Source organism: Coturnix japonica, chromosome 2, assembly GCF_001577835.2.
Source record: "Coturnix japonica isolate 7356 chromosome 2, Coturnix japonica 2.1, whole genome shotgun sequence".
NCBI classification, from domain to species: domain Eukaryota; kingdom Metazoa; phylum Chordata; class Aves; order Galliformes; family Phasianidae; genus Coturnix; species Coturnix japonica.
Window position 1 is genome coordinate 115,843,951 of NC_029517.1, and position 19,562 is coordinate 115,863,512.

The following is a 19,562-nucleotide window of genomic DNA, read 5'->3' on the forward strand; positions in this document are numbered from 1 at the left end:
ATTGATTATCAATCTTAAGTTATCTTGTTCGTTACCCCCAAGTACTTTTCTTAGTAAATGTAGAAGATGATTGTTTCTCTCCCTTCTGCCACGTTCTCTTGTCCATTAGTTTCCCACTAGCGTTGTTTCATTTTAGAGTAAGACAAGACAGCTGGACATAGAATAGAGGTTGGAAAGTTTGTCTGGTAGATGGAGATGAATGCCTTGAACAAATGTGTTCTCTAAAGAGATGGCTCTTGCCATTATCACTTCTGGCTACTTGGAGTTCTGCAGTGGGTTATCTTGTGTGTAATAAGTAGTATCACTTTAAAGTATGAAAGTATTGTGCCTTGCCTGAATGTTTTAGTACTATATCTGTGGTATAGCTATGATGGCATTAGATTTTCAACTATAAAAATGCTGGGATTAGGTACAGTTTACTTTTAAAAGGAGATGTGGGATACCTTTCAGACTAGAATTTAGTACGCAGGATTTTAGTTCCTGCAGATGTCAATACCACTTCCAGCTACATGCAAGTTTTTCTGCATACTTCTTTCTTAGTGTAATATATGTGTAGTAGATCATGAGCCACTTCTTTTAAATATGTACTGTCGAGTGTAACTATTTCTTTTCCAGCTATTAACATAGTGAATATTACAAATGGATTTTGTGGGAGTTAGTTTATTGCCTTTCTGTGGTACAGGCCATTATCTTCTCTTGAAAATAATTCAGCTTGACAATGCAGCCACTGAATAAGCTATATAAACACATTGGGAGCAACTTTAGTTGTTTCTACACGTTTTTATACAGTAGTATGTAAAGTAAAGTTGCACAGAAAATGTTTGTTACTTGAGAGCATACATGTTACTGTATTTGACTTAAGGACGGCTCCTGATGCAAGGACAGCAGGATTGTTTTTAAAGGTTGTTGCGTTCTCTGAGTCAGCACTGAAGCTGTTGTTACTAGCCAGATAACTCAATTTCCTGCAAGCTTCTTTTTTTCTTCTTACATTATTAATTCCAGAAGTTCTGTGTTCATAATTAATGGTATTGTCATCATAGCTGTGAGTTTGCAGTGGCTTCTTTAGTTTATAGCAGGTAGAATATGGATGAGGAAATGAATTTTAATGTTATTTAAGAATACAAGAATGAATGTCTGCAGCTGTGTTCTTGAATTACTTATTAAGTTTGATTTGTGCATTTTCATGGTTGATTCAACCAGATGAAAATTCATAGCACTGCCAGAAGGGATGGTGATGCATTCCTTCCCCCTCCTCTTAGTTCCACCACATGTATTTATGTAGACAGCGTTGAATCAGGGACCTCACCTGACTGAAAACTAATGCAGGCAGAAAAAGAACATGAGACTGACTTTCTATTTATTTCCAGACTTAGTCAGAGATAAGTATACCAAACCCTTTAAAAGAAAGGGTAGTGAATTTCTGAAGATTAAATTTGATTTGAACATGGAAACAGATGCAGTCAATTTATATCAAATTTAGATAAAACTATGAAGCAGAATTGTTCTTATGTGATCTCGACTAACTGGACACAGTACTCCAGATGAGGCCTTACCAGGGCAGAGTAGAGGAAGAGGATCACCTCCCTCGACCTGCTGGACACACTTTTTTTAATGCACCCCAGAATGCCATTGGCCTTTTTGGCCATGAGGGCACACTGCTGGCTCATGGCCAACCTGTTGTCCACCAGGACATCCAGGTCCCTCTTTGCACAGCTCCTTTCCAGCAGGTCTCCTCCAACCTGTACTGGTGCATGTAATTATCCTCCCTAGGTGCAAGACTCTACACTTGCTTTTGTTAAACCTCCTCTGGTTTCTTATTGCTCAGCTCTTCAGCCTGTCCAGGTCTCACTGAATGGCAGCAGAGCCTTCAGGCGTGTCAGCCAATCCTCCCAACCTCGTATCATCAGCAAACTTGTTGAGGGTGGCCACTATCCCCTCATCAAGATCCTTGATGAAAATGTTGAACAAGACCAGACCCAGCACTGATCCCTGTGGAACAGGGGTCCACACACTCACAGGCCCCCTTACCTTCTAACACCTTAGCCCACTGGATAGCTCCAAGTAGGTCCCAGAAGAGATCAAAGTTGGGTCTCCTAAAGTCTAGGGTAGCAATCCTACTTATTGCTTTGCTTCTTCCTCTCAGGATCTTGCGCTCCACCATCTTGTGATCACTACAACCCAAGCTGCTGTTGACCTTTACTTCCTTAACAAGTTCTTCCGTGTTAGTGAGAATAAGGTCCTGTAACACCCCTCCCCTTGTCGATTCCACCACCACTTGCATCAGAAAGTTGTCTTTGAGACACTGCAAGAACTGTCTGAACCACCCATGCCTGGCAATTTTAAGTTTGTGATAGGTCTATCTGCATCTTCATCTTCTGTCTTACAGTATATACATATAATAATTTTAGTTTATCTGCTGTTCTGCCTTAATGACTTCTAAAATATTACTAAAAACTATTAAACTCTTATTTGGTATTTTTTACTATTGTCTTTTGTGTGTACACACTGCAGCAAGAGGTACTTTAAGTCAAGGCTTAACAGGACTGCGTGGAGCTGATGTGGAGTACGTGGACCAATTGCTATATATAGCCCACATACTCTACTTCCAGCCTTTTTCTCTTTTGGCACATATTCCACCATTTCTTTTGTTTAGGCTAAGCTTAGGCTTGAGCCATGCTTGATACTAGTTCTTTTTAGGAGGGAAGCTTGCTTTGCCATCATGAGGTATATTCAAGCATGTACAGAGGATTCTGATTTATTTTTTTATACTTTCTCCTGTACTGTCAGTGTTTACATAATTTGGATAATTGTTCATCCTCATTCTAGTGTGAAGACTAATAGAGCTGAAGCTTAAGTGTGGGTCCTCTGAGTTTGAAAATAAGTAAATAGAAATTGAATATCCCTATGTCCGTTTAGTGGCAGCATGCTCAATATCTGTTTCTCTGGGGGAACTGTGCAGCATCATACACAGTGTGTAGAACTGTGAAATAGTTAATACTATTCTAGACTTCCATAAGAATGATGATGAAACTGGCCAGGCTAAGTTATTTGTGCAGCGCACGTTTGGATCAGGAATCATTGGAAAAAGACCTCTGTTCTGTATGTTATCCTTTTCCCAGAAACCCAGTGTTTGACATTGGTTTACAGATGATGTATGCTTTTTGCAAAATTTAGATAGATCTGTATCTTACAATACTTGAAACATAAGATGTTTTCAGCCTTAATTTTTTGTTGCTGTGATGTGTCTACATCTTCCTTGCTATAGCTTTTGCAAATTAATTCATTTTCAAATTTTCATTTTAAATTGAAATCTATAAGATAGTGGTATGTCAGTATTCAGTAGCATTTAATTTACAGCTTCAGAAGGTCCCTCGGTAGAAGTCTTTAATACTGTATGCTTTTGAGACAATTTCCGGTGTAGCTGCAAATGTACCGTAATAAAGACCTTAATGGGTCTTTGCAAAAATTAACGGGTCTGGAGCTCAAGTCTTATGATGAGCAGCTGAGGGAGCTGGGACTGTTTAGCCTGGAGAAGAGGAGGCTCAGGGGAGACCTCATTATACTCTACAACCTTCCTGAAGGGAGGTTGTGATGAGGAGGGGCTTGGCCTCTTCTCCCAGGAAACAAACAGGACCCGAGAAAATGGCCGCAAGTTGGACCAGAAGATTAGACATATGAAAGAACTTTTCCTCTCAGAGAGTGGTCAGGCACTGGAATGGCTCTCCAGGGTGATGGTGGAGTCTCCGTCCCTGGCAGTGTTCAAGAGGAGTCTGGATGAGGAGCTATGAGATATGGTTTAGTGGTTTGTTGTAGCTACAGTAACGGGAGGATGGTTGGACTGGATGATCTTGTAGGTCCTGTGCAACTTTGTGATTCTATGAATATTTTGAAGACGAAAATCTTTATGAAGCAAACAAATATTTGAAAGCTTAAGTAGAAATTTTTAATTACTAAGGGTGTATTCTATACACCAAATATTTCTGAATGATATGAGGAGTCTTGTGCTAGATACACTTCACATGCTGTAGTTTTGAGTACAATAAGTGAACTATCCAGCATGGATGATTTGAAATTTAACTTGGCTCTTGTATTAAAAGGTGCAGAAGATGAAACAGGCTCAGTAATGCAGTATCCTACACAGTATGTTACTCAAGATCCTTATCTGCATCAAGACGATGACCAGCAACAAGGATGGGTTTCTTGGGCCTGGTCTTTTGTTCCTGCTATTGTGAGCTATGATGATGAGGAGAATGAATCTAGTGGAACTGATGATGGAACGACACTGCGTCAGCAGAAATCTCAGTCTCTCAAGGATCCTATTATTTCGATTGGATTTTACTGTTCAAAAGCAACAGTGACTTTTAAGGTGAGGATTTTTGTTTAGGATTTTAAGAAAAAAGGCTGTGTTCTAAGTTAGTTTCACGTAATAACATGTTAATTTCTGTGGGAAGTGGTTTTGCTATTTGAAGTAGAATTTAAGTGGAAACACTTAAAGAGAAAGGGAAGCCTGTTAATACACTTGGATGAATGCTTTATGAAGAAAGTCTTAAACGACTTTTTGTGAAAGTTTATGGTGGTATTCTACCTGTCTAATGCTTGTATTTATTTATTATGGAAGGGCTTTAACTTGATAATGCATGAGAATTAGTGTTAAAGGAGTTTGTGTGCAAATATGAATTTAAATTGAGAATGTTGTTTTTTCCCCTTGAATTAAAAAAAAAAAAGTTCTTGAGTTTGCAGAAGGGAATAGTCAGCATTGGAACAAAGTGCTGAAATGAACTGATAGAAATTAAAGTTTAAGGTTCTGATTTAACGAAATACTTCTAAAGCATGCCAAAGTGTATGTAAACTGTTCTAGATGTACAAGTGTAGTAGAAAGTGACTCTTGCTTTAACAGTGAATTGTGTAAAGTAAAGGCCAGAACTCTTTTAAATGGGAAATAATACTGCTTATATGAGCAGAGGAATTTAAGGTTCATTATTATGCCTTTGAGGTGTTTGGATGAAGTGCAGTACTTCAGTAACCCTTATATAATGTTAAAGTGCCTGATTATGCCCTCAGTACCAACAGCACCTCTCTCTCCCTCTGCCTGTTTGGCTTGCCATTTGTGCCGGCGACAGTGGTTTCTGTGGTTGCATGTCTCCCTTTCTCTTAACTGTTTTTGCTTGGTGTCATAGCAGAGCATTTAGCATCTCAGTAGTTGGCATAGAGAATGAGACAAATGATTTTGAGAGCTGTGGGCATTCCATAGGGGATGTCCATAACTTCAGTCTCTTGCCAAACTTGATTGCAAAATTTAGAGGCATGAAGCATCAACAAGCATTAAATTCTTTTGTCAGTCTGTTTCAGCCATCAAGAAAGTACGGAGACTTTTAATTAAATCTCTGGGACACCAGTAGAAAAACTTTACATTCTCATTATCGTGGTTCAGGATGTTCTTTCTTTTGTGCTTTGTCATGCACTATTAATTTGCTGCACCTTTTCCGCATGTGAGAAAGCCTGTTAAAATAATAATAACTTTACTTGAACAGAATTCACTGGATGAAGCTTTCATAGAACCATAGAATGGCCTGGGTTGAAAAGGACCACAATGATCATTTAGTTTCAACACCCCTGCTATGTGCAAGGTTGCCAACCGCTAACTTTCCTAGGGTTTCTTTGGCAAGATTGTTCATTTTATATTAGGAAGTGATAAAAACCATTTAGTATATAACATCTTAAACTATAAATTTTAAATGTATAGTATAAGACTAATATGGTGACATTTAGGAGGAAAACAGAATTCATTGTTCTGCTTACATCCAAAGAATGTATGGAATTAATTTGTGGTTCATATTTTGGTTAAAAAATAAGGTCAAGTTTCTGCATTAGCATTCTGAACAGTTGATATCATTTCAGCTAAAAATCATGCTAAATTAAATGTTGCATTTTCTAATAACAGTGAAAATGATTCTTGTAATGTCTGAATTCTTTTAATCAATTAATTGCTTTTCCTCTACAATAATTGCACACAGCTGAAGGGGTGATTAGTGACTTTTAAAATCCAATTTTCTTGAACATTTGGATTACAACATTTTACTTTGAAACAGCAACCACGTGTGTCCAGTCCTGACTATTATAGTGAGAGCTTGCGGATATCTAGTATAAAAAATTGGAATTATAACTATTTAAGATGCTCAGCTTATTTTCTTTAAGTGCAAAACTGTCTTAAATGCTTTCTATCTCTTCTCCTTTTGCCTTAGCTCCAGATTATATGCTTTTGAAACAGAGTGTATATGAACTAACATATTAAATGTGTATATCAAATCGTTCAAGAAATATGAATGCATGTTTCTCTGAATTGCCATAAAAATAATAAATAAGATTGCACTTCAAAGCGTTTCCTTAATGTTAACATTGTTTAATTTTTATTTTTTATTTTTTGCTGGGAAGATTAAGTAATTCATATTTATGGATTTTTGCAGCAATTTACAAACTGATTTGAAACCACATTAATGATGTAGCTGTGTATCTATTTCATCTTTCGCATAGTTTATGTTTACAGAGGTTGTAGTTTGTAGTTGTAGTTTTCATCCATCTAGTGGATGTAAAACTTTGTTACCACATACTTCAACTAGAAGTTGAATATGAGAAGTTCTAATATGGATAATGTGTCACAGCTGTTGAACTGCACCTGTTTCCTGCTTGTTAATAAATTTTGGCTGTAGTTGAATTTGTCTTCATCAGTTCTGTGATGAAGATTAAACATTGTCTGTTTAATACTAATATTGACTTATATTTGGTGTTTATTTTATTGTTTCATAGCTCACTGAAATGCAAGCTGAAAGTAGTTATTATAGCCCTCAGAAAGTAAAATCCAAAGAAGTTTTATGCTGGGAACAAGAAGGAACCACAATTGAGGTAATATTCCACTGAATTTTTTATTCATTCTAAATAATGTAGTAAATAGTTTATAAGGCATAAAATATTTTGAAATTACTTTGTGACTCATTCTCTGTTCTCGTGTTTGTGTAATAATCATATATGAAAGAGGAAGGCATTAATCTGATATCAGAATTTTAGAGAAATTATACCATATTTGTTTAACTTACTGTTCATTCGAACTTTAAAGATAGGAAAGTGAAACATATACCCATTCATTTTATTCTTTTTCTATTTGTCGCGGACAGGAATTCTTCAAAATATCACACTTTTTCCCTCACTAGGTCCTTATGAAAGGTGAACTTTTCTTTGATTGCCAAATAGGTTTTGTTGGCTGCCAAGCAATGTGCCTTAAAGGAATTATGGGGATTAAAGACTTTGAAGAGAACATGAACAGGAATGATGAAGTGAGTATATTGTGAAGTATTAGTTGACTTACTGAACAAAGCAGTTCTGCTATGCTTTATTAAAGTATTTGATGGTAAGAATTGGAAAAGCTGGTGTTATCAATTGACATTTAAGTTTTTTGGATGTGTCTCTACAATATAGAGGTCAGTGTGTTTTCCTTTGGTTGAAAAGACTAGAATCTAAGCATGTGAGGTTGCAGAGCATAAGACTTTGTTTTGAGAATCCCATTCCCCCCCCAAGACATGATGTATGTTTGCATGTTAGATCATTTATAGCCAATTGCAACACAGTTAAAATTTTTTTGGAAGTACACAATTCAGTAGGAGTTCAGTGGAGAAGTAGTGGAAATGATGTGCACTAAGTAATAGAGATAATAGCAAAAATAGTAAAGTACATTGCCTCATTTTTCAGTTGTTGAGTGAATTGGAGTAAGATGCTCTGCTGGCATTGTTACAGATAAGGAAGAACTGTTTAGGGATTTGAGGATGGATGGCAACTTTGCCTGCAGGAAATGTGAGACCGAAGTTTAAAACTGAGAAAAGTGAGCAAGTTAAATAGTAGAATGGTATCCCTTGGCTTCAGAAGAGCAGATTTTGGCAGGATTGTGTGGAATGCTGTTCTAACAAGATAAGATCCTTAAACCTGGTTGAGCTTCAAAAACAGCTTTCTCTAAGGCCAGGAGACTTGTTCTAATGTGCAAAAACATAATTATGGTAGAAGTGCAATATAGACAAACAACAGCTCCTGACTGCACTGTAATAAATGAAACATATCTTTGCATAGTGGAAAAAATTGCTGGAGATAAACTCATTTCCTGTTAGTGGACTGTGCTTACTTGGCAGAGTAGATAGATGCCTGTGGAAAAACTAGGAGTGATATGCAGAGTACATCGATTTTATCAAGACCTTTTAATACAGTTTGTCACGCAGTACTTTATGGCAGAACAGTGAGATATTGATTAGATAGTGGGGGATAAGTTGGGTAGAAAAGTGTTTGGGTCACTGTGCTCAAAAAGATGCTTTCAGAGGTATCAAGTGAACTGGTAGCTCTTTGCTTGTATTCTTCAGGAGTCACTCTCACACTCTTTGTACCCTTCCCTTGTTGTCAGTGCCAGGGACATTATTCTTTCATTCAGTCTGATGGCTCCTTGAGTTGACTCCCTTATCTTCTTTTCCGGTTATCCCCTCATATTGGTTAAACAGGGGGAGTAAGACTACTCGAGCAGATTTGTCAGCATGAGCTTGTATTGCCAGATAGCTGATCCACTGAGTCACCAGCTGGCGTATCTGGTTTAAGGTTCATTACTTGAATTTTGGATTGCATGGAGTGAATGTCTATCCTGAAGATTAGTTGATAAAGAACTTTTGGCAATTGTTCCTTTTCCATTTTTTGCTACACTTGGGACTTCTTGCTTTTCATACAGGCTCTAGCTTTGATACATGTGGTTAAGAATGGATGGCTGACAAAAATCAGTATCACATAGGTTGCCTTTTTGAAGGAATAACTCTTGGTAATAAAGTTTTTTAAGATTAGGAAAGAGGATTTGGGATATGGAGAAGAAAGAATGTGTGACACCATGAAGAAAGAAGAATGTTAAGGCAGGTTTTTAATTGAGATAACTAATTGTTATGAATAGAATAGACTAAGTGAAGCATCTGAAAGATACTGGCCAGTCAAAGAAGTGGAGTAGGTAGTGACAAGATGGTGTATTGGTAAGACAGTGGAGCAGATTTCAGAATAATAATGGTCTAAAGTTATTTTCTCTTAAAACTGGTATGTGTTCTGCTTTATTAGTTGTGTAGTATTAGTTTAGGCTCATGGGGAGGGAGTGGACAGGAACTTCAGCTTTACTTAAAATGATATCTTATTTTCATTCGTGATAAAGCATGTGACTGGAGTTAGTGTCATTGTGTGTTAAAACAATCATGATTGCAACTAACTCTGTTTTTCTTTTTCTTCCCTTGCTCTATTATATTATGCTCGACTGCTTTACAAAGGAGGCCTACTTCTTTAGCTGTGGAGAAAATACAAGTGCAAAAGGGAAGACATATCTTACCAATTCACTGTTTGATTACAGAAGTCCAGAAAATAATAGTATTCGTGCAGAATTTATATTGGATGCAGCTCATCATAAGGTCAGACAATTAACTTTGTCTTACAAAGAACATTTTCTAATGCTTGCCAATGAATGTTATTTTTTTTAGATCTTTGTATTGTTAGAGATTTTGGAAAAAGCTAACTACAGAGCAACTGCAGGGAAAATTAGGTATGTGAAAGAATCCTAGCTGAAGGCCTAGCGTATACTTCATTACACTGAAGGAATAGCTTGTTCATGGTCTTCAAGCTGAGACTATCTTGGAAATCAGAGCTGAGGATGCATTAATTCTTTTGTCTGTGTGTGTGCTCTGTTCCTCTACTTAGAGGAAGTTTTGCTAATTCCACCTTAGCAGAGGCAATTTTTCAGTCACTATTAGTCTGTCTGTTGTACATTAAAAGTTAATTATCTGACTGTTCTCACCTACTAAAAGCTGGATACATTGATCAAGATGGTCACTTCCAGCTGTGATGCCCTGTGTTGTTTGTGTACTAGTAAGCCACTTACAGTTTTGAATATATCTAATTTCTTTTACGTTTTACTTTTGTTATATTCACCAGTGTGTGTATATGTATACATATATACAGAATTCCTAGTGGTGGCATAAAGTCTTGCTAAGCTATTCCTATTTAAAGCTAATATCATTAAATTAACTTTAGTTTTGAATGTTGTTAATTAGACAGATTTGTTGGATGCAAGGGGTCAAGTGAAGAATATTTACTCCATTAAAGGTACTAATTAACTAAAAGCTATTGATGAATTGGTCAGCGTGTCCACTGGAATTATGGATGTGCCTTTGTGTGGCCTCAAACAGAAGTTATATCACCTACCAGAAAGGTGAATTCTTTGGGATAACCTCTGTCCTTTGTTTTGATAAGCCTTTCTGTGTGTTGATGCTCAAATCCAAACACGAATATATCTCTCTCATACCAGCCTATCAGTTGGTAATCTCAAGATTATTTCCTTATACAACATTTTCTTTGTTTGCTTTGCTTTGTTGGTAGGAGACGTACACAGAGATAGCTGGAATGCAGAGGTTTGGGGCTTTTTACATGGATTACTTGTACACAATGGAAAGCACCAGTGGCAAAGGTACCTTTCTTCTTTGTTTACGCTGTTAAATAATTGAAACAAAGACTCTTCAGACCAAACTGGTCCTTGACCAGTTGTCCTCGAACTTACCTTAGATTTACCATCGTGTTTGTAGTTAAAAGTGATTCCATCTGCACTGGTGTGTTTGGTTGTTCATTCTGTTGTTGGTGTTCATTTATTTATTTATTTATTTATTTATTTCCTGCATAAGTTATTCAGATGATACCACTTTTAGTCAGTGGATAGACTGAAAATAATTTTCTTTTAGCAGGGGTGAGGTTCACAAAGTATGATATTCTTTTTCAAAATTACTGTTGTTATTGACTTTGGAAAGCAAATGTTTTGAGATATCTTGGAACTGTGTTGACAGTCTATGTGATGTAGAAGATAAGGACTCATTTTCTCCTTTGAAGAAAATACAAGGATGACAGTATTATACCTTCAGAATAACTCAACTGAAAGTATATGTGAAGGTGACTTATGTGGTTGCAGAAAAGATGGTGGGGAATTAATCTTTAAAAATATACATCTCAATGATTTTGTGAGTGAATGCTAATCTAAAGGTATTAGCTAATTCTAGGTTGTTTTTTAGATTCCCATCAGTTCTCTTCTAATTCTGAGGCAGAGTAGATTTGATCAAGTATGTCTACTTTGAGTGTTAAAAAAAAATCAACCCTGGAAAAAGTAGTTACTGCATCAAAATTCACTCTAAATACTTACTATACATTCATTCTTATAATTAATTGCAGTGTGATTATTGTCAGTGTATCTATTGTTGACTAACCCTTTTCAGAAATTGCTCAATTTGAAATACTCATTTTTTTAGCTCAAGGTCCTGCTATTTTCCTCTCTTCAGTTTCTCTTCTGTTTCTTTCAGTTTTCTTTCTCAGGATCTTTACTTCTATTTTTTGTGCCTGTCACAAGGAAAACACCTAACAAAATGTAATGACTTTGTATTAAGCTTTTCAGTGTGCATTTGGTTCAGTATTACTCCTATAATTCAACTACCTGAGTGCACAAGAGAACAGTGTAGTTAATTTCAAATGCATGATTGTTTTTCTAGAACCAAGAATTTTAAACCATACACTTTAAAATAGATTATTTTTTGTGAAAAGTAGACATTGCATTTTGTGTTGTTTTCTAGGTAATTTTCTATGTTAAAAGTCATGAATGTAGTTAGTAGAATATGAACAAATAAGATTAAAATATATTTAAAACAGATGTGTAATTATTTCAGTTTTCTGATAAAAATGTGAGATTTCTATGGTTAATATGTGGTATTTAATCTTTATATGTATTTTACTCCCTTGTTTTGACACTTACAATGTTTTAATTGCAATCAGTGCTCACTACCTTTCCCTAAAAATAAATAAAAAATAATTATAAAAAAAGCTAACACAGTTTAAATTATAGGAGGTAGTTACTGTGATTGTAAGATTTTTATCTAACAAAGGCAATTTTGGTTTGACACCTTCTTTGCCCCTTTAACCTTTTCTGAAGCATACGATTACTGATTAAACCACAAGTACCTCCTGGATAACATTAACCTCAGGAGTTTCATCTGTCACTTAAAGAAATGCATTAATCACTGCTAGTATTTTGAATAAAAACAAGATAGTGAGTCATGCACAGAAGTTTTTTCTTTTTTTTCGAGAATTCTACTTTCTTTTTCTGTTTTGTATTTTATTATATTTTTTGCTTTGCATTGTAATGCAACACAGTGAATTCCTTGAAATGTTGTGAGGTGTGTTGCACTGATAAATGGCCACATGACCAGCAGATCTGATGAAGTGTAATTTTGAAGTTGTTTTGTTTATAATATATATCTGTCTATTTTGATGACATGTTTATTTTGCAGCACTCTCTGAAGCTTTTGTTAGGCAGAATTAGGTAAAGGTTTTGTGAATGGCTGGGTACTCAGTGATCAGTAACCTGGTTTTCCTTTATGCATCTGTACAGTTTAAAAAGTAACCTGTAAGCACTGAGTTCTATAGAATTTAAATACGTAATGAAGCGTAATTTTTTCACAAACTTGTTAATATAAATATTGTCACTTCAGTATATTATCCTTATACCTGAAATATGTTCAAGTGAGTTTGTTTTTCTTCACAATGAAAAAGTGGACTGTTATTAAGCCATTATTAAGCCTTCTAGAGGCTTTTGGCTGTGATATTTTTTCTGAGATTGTGATTTTTTTTGCACTTCCTCATAGTGTTTGTCTGAACTGAACCCAGGATAGAATCAGGAGAAGTGCTGACAAAAATGTGTTAGTTGCTTGTTAAGTAAAGCGTACCCTGATAACAGACTGCATGTTGACTTTTTAGAAAAAGTCCTTTCCATTGTTCATTAAATAGGTTCTATGTATTAGTTTCAAGGTTTATTTTTAGTTGCTTTTGAACAATTTTGCATTCCACAGTATTTCCATCTGCAGGGTTGAATAGTTTTTGTATGGTAGGTACATTCTGTCCACATCCTCCTTCAGAAATATAGAGGCAAAGTCATGCATGTGCAGCCTTTAGGCTTCCTTGGGCTGTACTGAGTGAAAAGGAGTTTTCTTGGGCCATATCTATGTAGATTGCACCAAAAGTAGTGCCTTATGTCCATGGAAAAAACAACCAATAACACAATGCTGTTTTTCACCGTAGTCACCACCATTAGCTGTGCATTTTCACTAGCAATGAACAAGTACCTTTATGCTGCACTTTTTTTTAATTAAAAAAAACAACAAAACAAATCTACACCAGCAGACGTGATCACTGTTACCACTGCTGAATCGTGAAACACACCGCCTTCTACCTTACCAAGCAAGTAACAAAACTTATTTTAATCTTTAATATTTTTTATTTAAATAATGAGGGCAACAAAAACACAAATCAAGTGGTATCTTTGACCTTGTTTTTAAGAAATTAATGTATCGCTGGCTGGTTTGATGGAAATGGTTGTGTTTCTTTGTGAGTTCTGAAGGCATTCTTCAGATTTTTGATGGAATTTTATTCTTCCTATGCTTCATTCTTGACAACAGTTGCTCACAATTATGTGTACACCTTATATAATGACAGGAAAAAGGTGTGATTGTGAAGCAAGGGATATATTTCCCTGGTAAGATAAGTCTTATGTCTGGTAAAGAGACATGATCGGATTTCTATTTGAGTTGAATATTTGATTGTGACTCCATGTGTTCTATTCGAAAATTTGGAAGTTATCTATTAATGTCTTCTGAAAATAGAATTACATATATACAAATTAAAAAGGATCATTTTTTTGGTAATCTTGAAACGTGTTTTCAAATTCCTTAATCGGGAAGGAAATTAGGGCTGCATATATTTCTCTGTTCACAGAACTGTGTTTAACCATTGCATCAAAATAGATTAAATTCTTTGCTGTAACTTGAGTCAGCACCACACTGCACTGTCCTTGAGCCCTGGTTTCAGCCCAGACTGCTCATCACACAGCAATGTTTGGTTGTAGCTGAATGATGGGTGCGGGCCTGGGGCTGGGCTGTTCAGTGGGATAGATCTGCCACCCTGATGGCACAGGGCAGGGGGTGGCTGCAGGATGGGCTGGGCTGGGCAGCATGTGGCCTGCAGGCCAGGGGTTGGACATTTCTGGACTAAGTGCTTTCACTATTCACTTCTATTAGGCTTTTTAGGGACAAAGCTAATATTCCCACAGTAGCCAGGCCTGGGGATGCCTGCAGACCATTAGGCCAACTCTGTGGCATATTAGACATAGTCTCAGTTTACTGGGCAGCCTTTCTTGCCAGTGCTTAGAAGCACTTTTGTTAGCAAATGATTTAAGCGCAAGGGGAAAAAGAACATTCAAAGCAACCTCCCTTCCTCTTCTGCTGAGCTCTCTTCACCCAGAAGAGGGACTGGTTTCCTATAGCTGATAGAAGATTAAGTTATTCTCAGGAAACCAGAAAAAAAACATTCTTTCTTAAAGAAAAATAAGATTTGCCTTAATGTTGTGAAGTGCACTGTGCCCTGCTATTCCACTGTGAATCCTTGCTATTCCACGTTGGCGTCAAGTTCACCAATCCTCCTTGACATAATGGTAGGTCAGCTGTCTGCAGCAGCTGCAGTTCTTGCTGCCCAGTCTGACCAGCTGTTCTTGTCTTGCCCTTCATGTTAGTGCAGGCAGATTATCTTGGTGAGGAAGCTGGCAGAACTAGAATTTGGAGACGCAGTGATTTTCCAGGTTTTGTGTTGTAGTTCTCTTACAAGTGTGTATTGTTTCATAATGTAACTGAAAGTCAGGAATTCCTTAGATTAATTCAAGGAAATCAAGTTTATTTGCATCCAGGTGGAAAGCAGTAGGGATGGGATCTAAGTTGCAGAGTGAGTTGGTGTACAAGATTTGGATTGGGTGAGGGAAGGTTAAGAGTTTGGTAATTACTTGAAAATACTAATGATAAAAGACTTAATGGGAAAAGTAGGTGCGGAAAAGTAGGTGTGGCATGTACATAGCCTTTGGTTTCTGTGGCTTATCCTCATTGAAAGAGTGCAAGGAGAGTTTGTCAAATGGATGGGTTTCTACTTGTGCAAGTGTGAAACTGTGAAAACCATCTTGAAAAGAACTGCAATGACTGCCTTGTGTGTTTATTTCCTATTTGTCAGAGCTCTGACCATAGGGTTATGAAAAACTGTGCTATCTCAAAAGTAGGCACTATCCAGATTCAGTGAATGAATTAAGCTGTCATCTTCAATGCTATAACATTTTTTTCTATTTAATCTATTTAATCTTGATTCTTATTTTGTCAGACTGTTGATTTTTGCATACTGGTTTGTGAGGTATGTAATGTTCTGTGCTTGTACCAAAAGAATGAAGGCATTGTCAAAATAATGAGTTACTGAGGGGGGAAAATGAAAGTTTGTGAACTAAGTGTTACTGCTGTGAAGATTTTTTTTTTTTTTTATAAGCCATATGTATGTAAGATGAATATTTAAGTGTCTGAAATGTCTTTAACTGAAGTGTTTTCCATAAGTATCTTTAGAGAAATGTAGGCATACTGTTTTATAGCTTGTGGGTGACTAGTATACACTGAATGCCTGTACCTCATTAGGAGATAATGATTGTTATACTTCAATTGGCACAGTACATTATGAACACAAGTTTATTGATCTTTTGGATACAGAGACTTAATCCTTTTATTCCTGTGGTAGTCCTTGAAAAGTTGTTTGAGACACAGTGATTAAAGAAGTTTTCTCACTGCCCCTGGTTTACCTCATCATTGAATGGAAGTGAGGGCTTATCTTCAATTGTCAATCTGATTTAGAAGGTGTTGAAAAGCAAAGCTGTTTTAGCATCCTCGTTTAAAGTTCTGCAGAAGTTTGGCTGTTGTTAAAGAATCAAAAACTTGAGAGTTACAAAGATAGTTAAAAAGTCCCTCGCTGACTGGGTTAGGCTGTGCATGGTGGTGAGTCAGAGTCTTGCCCTGTTTACTAAACATTAAACAAGAGTTATTCCTGTCCAAATACATTAAAACTCTCATAGTATATTCATGGATTCAACTTGTGCTGTATTCTTCTTGTAAATCTTTGATTGCTGTATTTTTTACAAAAGTGACTGACAACAATTTTATGTCCTGTTGTTTGGTTTAACTTGTTGCTATTTGTAAAATTTCTTGTAGTTTCTGGGAATCAGCAAGATCCTTCTTCAGTAAAGAATGAAGAGCTTGGAAATGTTCAGGAAATGTCTACAAAAAGCCTCATTGTGGGGCCACTCAATCTTCGACTGGATAGCAGTGCAGTGCACCGGATAATGAAAATGATAGTTTGTGCTCTAGAACATGAATATGAGCCGTATTGCAGAACTAAGCCAGGTTTGTGCCCATTTCCTTTACAAAATATACAGAATTAAACCAGAACTTCAGTGATTCTGAAGCTGCAAATTCCAAGTAGTTAAAATCTGCCAGGGAATATTACCATTCCAAAGAAGAAAAATTTAAAGTAAAAGTGAAACATTGATATGTCCCCATCAGTGCTAGCTCTTACGATAATTCCAGGTGTTTTGACCTTCAGATAATCAGAAACCATTTGGTTCAATGATTAGTTTCTTGTTGGGTAAGGAGCTTATTTCACTGACAACTTGAAGTTCTCTTTGTGATCTTAAAGGAGAAATAATGCCTGTTGACATTTACTCATTTCAAATAACAGTTAAACTGGACAAAAAGTGAATGGTAATAAGTTGTTGAAAAACAGATTGATTTTCTTGTCTAAAACTAAAAGCGCTTTACGGATTTCTCACATCTAAAACTTGGGTTTTTTATTTTGATATATGATTAAAATTAAAAAAAAGATTAAGTGTATTAAATGTGAAGGAGGAAAGAAATCTGCTTTCTACTAACTGTTTCTGAAAAAGCCGCTGTTTTCTTTTATATATTTTATTCAAATTTATGTACTCTTGGTTTATTTTAGATGTTGTAGATGGAAACAGAACTATACCAACCTCAGAAGAAGTAGCATCATTGGAAGAATACATTCCCACTCGGCTTACAACGTTCACCATTCTTAAATGCACAGTTATAATCCCTGTGGCAGAATTCAATTTACTGGACCACTTGATGCCTGTCATCATGGGTGAGAAGGTATGTATGCAGCAATGCTTACTTGCGTCTTCGTATTAGTGCATATTATTCCTTAGAAATGATTAAAGCTAAAATATATGAAGCCTGTTGAACACGTAGTACCTTAATACAGGCCTGGTTACACCTCTGCTTTTCATTTGTTTTCATGGGAAATACTGAAAATTGAAACTATACCTAGGGTGGAACTGAATTTTCTTATTGGACTATTATGCTTTGTGCCACATGCATTACTGATTCCCAAATGAGTTTGGTGTGCATGAACTTTCCATGCAGATAACTAAGGTCAGCAGAGCATGCATTAACTAGCTAGAATTTTTAAAACTGAAGGTATGTACTGATACGAAAATAAGATTTGGAGGAAAAAGATTTTAAATCATAGAATGGTTTGGGTTCGTGTTAGTCATTAAACACACATGAAAAGAAATAGCTGTGACTTGATGTTTTTTAGAGAAACCTTTGGATCAAAAGCAAACTTGTTGCCATTTTGAAGGTCTTCCCATACTCAGTCATACTGGAAATGTTTGAACACATATACTCAGTAGAGGCCTATCAGGCAGCTCCGTTTATTCTAGTCCCAGCCCTGATATTAGCAAAACTTTGGCAGTTCTTGGACATGCAACTGCTGTAGCTCATACTGTGTTTGATCTGATTACTTAGTAGTGAATCAGTTTTTTTTCTCCTGAACCTTAATGATTCCTCCTTTGTCTTAAATGTTCAAGATTTTCAGGGGAACTGATCTGCATGCAGTGTTGATCAGAGTGGTCTGTGGTACTTGGAAATGTTGAGAATGAACCAACTGCAGGGAGAACGAAACTTAATAATAAATAAAATTTAAGAAATGACCCTGACATGGTCAGGAAGTTGGACTGCATGATCTTGGAAAGTCCCTTCCCACTGAACTACTTTAAAGCACATAAGTGTACTAAAGCAACAACAGTAAGAAAACATTCTCACAAGAAAAAAAAAAAAAATTAAAATTTTTGTGAAGTAATTAGCTCAGAACGAGCCAGAAATTCTGTTAGCTAACAGTGGGGATTTGTTTTTATCTTTTGGGGACATGTAGCATAATTTCAGGAAAAGAATCCCATACTATTTTTATTCCCACAGGACTTCCATTCCTTGTGCAAAACATTGGCATATAGTAGGGACAAAGCAATGTTTTGTAGTGAAGATTTAGTTATGTTTATCTCCTACTGCAGAAATGAGAATGTATTTTATTAATAAGAAATGACTAGAAGAGAAAAAAATGTATTCTCAATTGAGTTCAATTTCTAGGAATTCTTGTCTGATACTGAATAGTTCCAATGAGTTTTTTCACAAGTGACTCCTAACTACATATTCTTTGTACTTGTGGGTAATGTTTTTTTGTTTTTTTTCATCTTTATTATTATTATTTTTAATTAATTTATTTTTTCCAGTGGGATGTATTTTACAGCAGTTGTCAGTATCTTTTGTTCCAATTACAGCAATGGGAGTTGTGGAGAGTTTTGCTATGCTAAGCATTCAGTAATCAGTATTCAACATGATTTGATTAACAGAATTATTTTTATATCAACCTGTAAGGCTGTGGTAATCAGTACATCTTATTACATGCAGATACGTTTCTTTTGTGTATGTCTGGTTTGAGAGAAAGAGATGTTAAGAGTGTGTAAACAATACAATGCAAGCATAATAGTTGCATGTTTCTTCCCCCCCCATAGAACTTCAGTGGATTGCTGAATGCTACAAGCTTCCAGCCCCTGCGGCCTTTACCCTCTATCAGAATATTGGTGGATAAAATCAACCTGGAACACTCTGTACCAATGTATGCCGAGCAACTGGTAAATACGGTCAGCAGCCTCAGCCAGCCGTCCGATAACCTTCTTCATTACTGCTATTCACACTGCTATCTGAAGGTAAAAGAAGTCTTGAGCTCTGTTCCTTATTGCAGGATGCTGAAAAAAGGTTAAAATAAGTGTAGATAATCCCTCACGGTAACATTAAGTTTCCAGGGAGAGTGTTTTCTGGATGTGCCAAATAAATGCATTTTGCAGAACATTATTTGGGATCACTACTTCTGAGTGGAGCCAAATGTTCTGTAGCATGAACACAGAACTTCATCTGAAGCAACACTGCAAACTAATTCCAAGGTTCTTGCGGTGGTATTGAGTTAAAATAATTTGAGGAAACATTTCCTTTATTTAAAGATAACAGTTGCAGAGTGTGTAGATTACACTTAATTACAAGTAGCAACTTGCTGTTACATTATTAGGAAGAAGCATTGCCTTTTCACTGTATTATTACAGCAAAATCTTCACAATGAGGTATGCAAAGACTCTTGCCAAACAATTTCAGATATTTTCATTATAAGAGGAAAACACTTCAAATGTTCTCAATTAAAGATCCATTATAAAAGTTCTTATTGGTAGGCTGAGTGAAATCTAAGAAGTTGTGAAATTATTCAGTTGCCATCTGCTCAGA

General features: G+C 36.2%; 1 protein-coding gene across 6 annotated transcripts in view; it reads left to right on the top strand.

Annotated features, from left to right (window-relative positions):
• VPS13B (vacuolar protein sorting 13 homolog B) overlaps positions 1-19,562 on the top strand; it is a 391,004-nt gene that overhangs the window by 42,536 nt on the left and 328,906 nt on the right. For all 6 annotated transcript variants that reach the window (XM_015856029.2, XM_015856025.2, XM_015856028.2 and 3 more), the window contains exons 8-15: positions 4,098-4,366; positions 6,805-6,900; positions 7,206-7,328; positions 9,327-9,464; positions 10,429-10,516; positions 16,146-16,337; positions 16,933-17,102; positions 18,803-18,997. In XM_015856029.2, the coding sequence (XP_015711515.1) occupies positions 4,098-4,366; positions 6,805-6,900; positions 7,206-7,328; positions 9,327-9,464; positions 10,429-10,516; positions 16,146-16,337; positions 16,933-17,102; positions 18,803-18,997 (1,271 nt within the window). The remainder of the gene's footprint in view (positions 1-4,097; positions 4,367-6,804; positions 6,901-7,205; positions 7,329-9,326; positions 9,465-10,428; positions 10,517-16,145; positions 16,338-16,932; positions 17,103-18,802; positions 18,998-19,562) is intronic.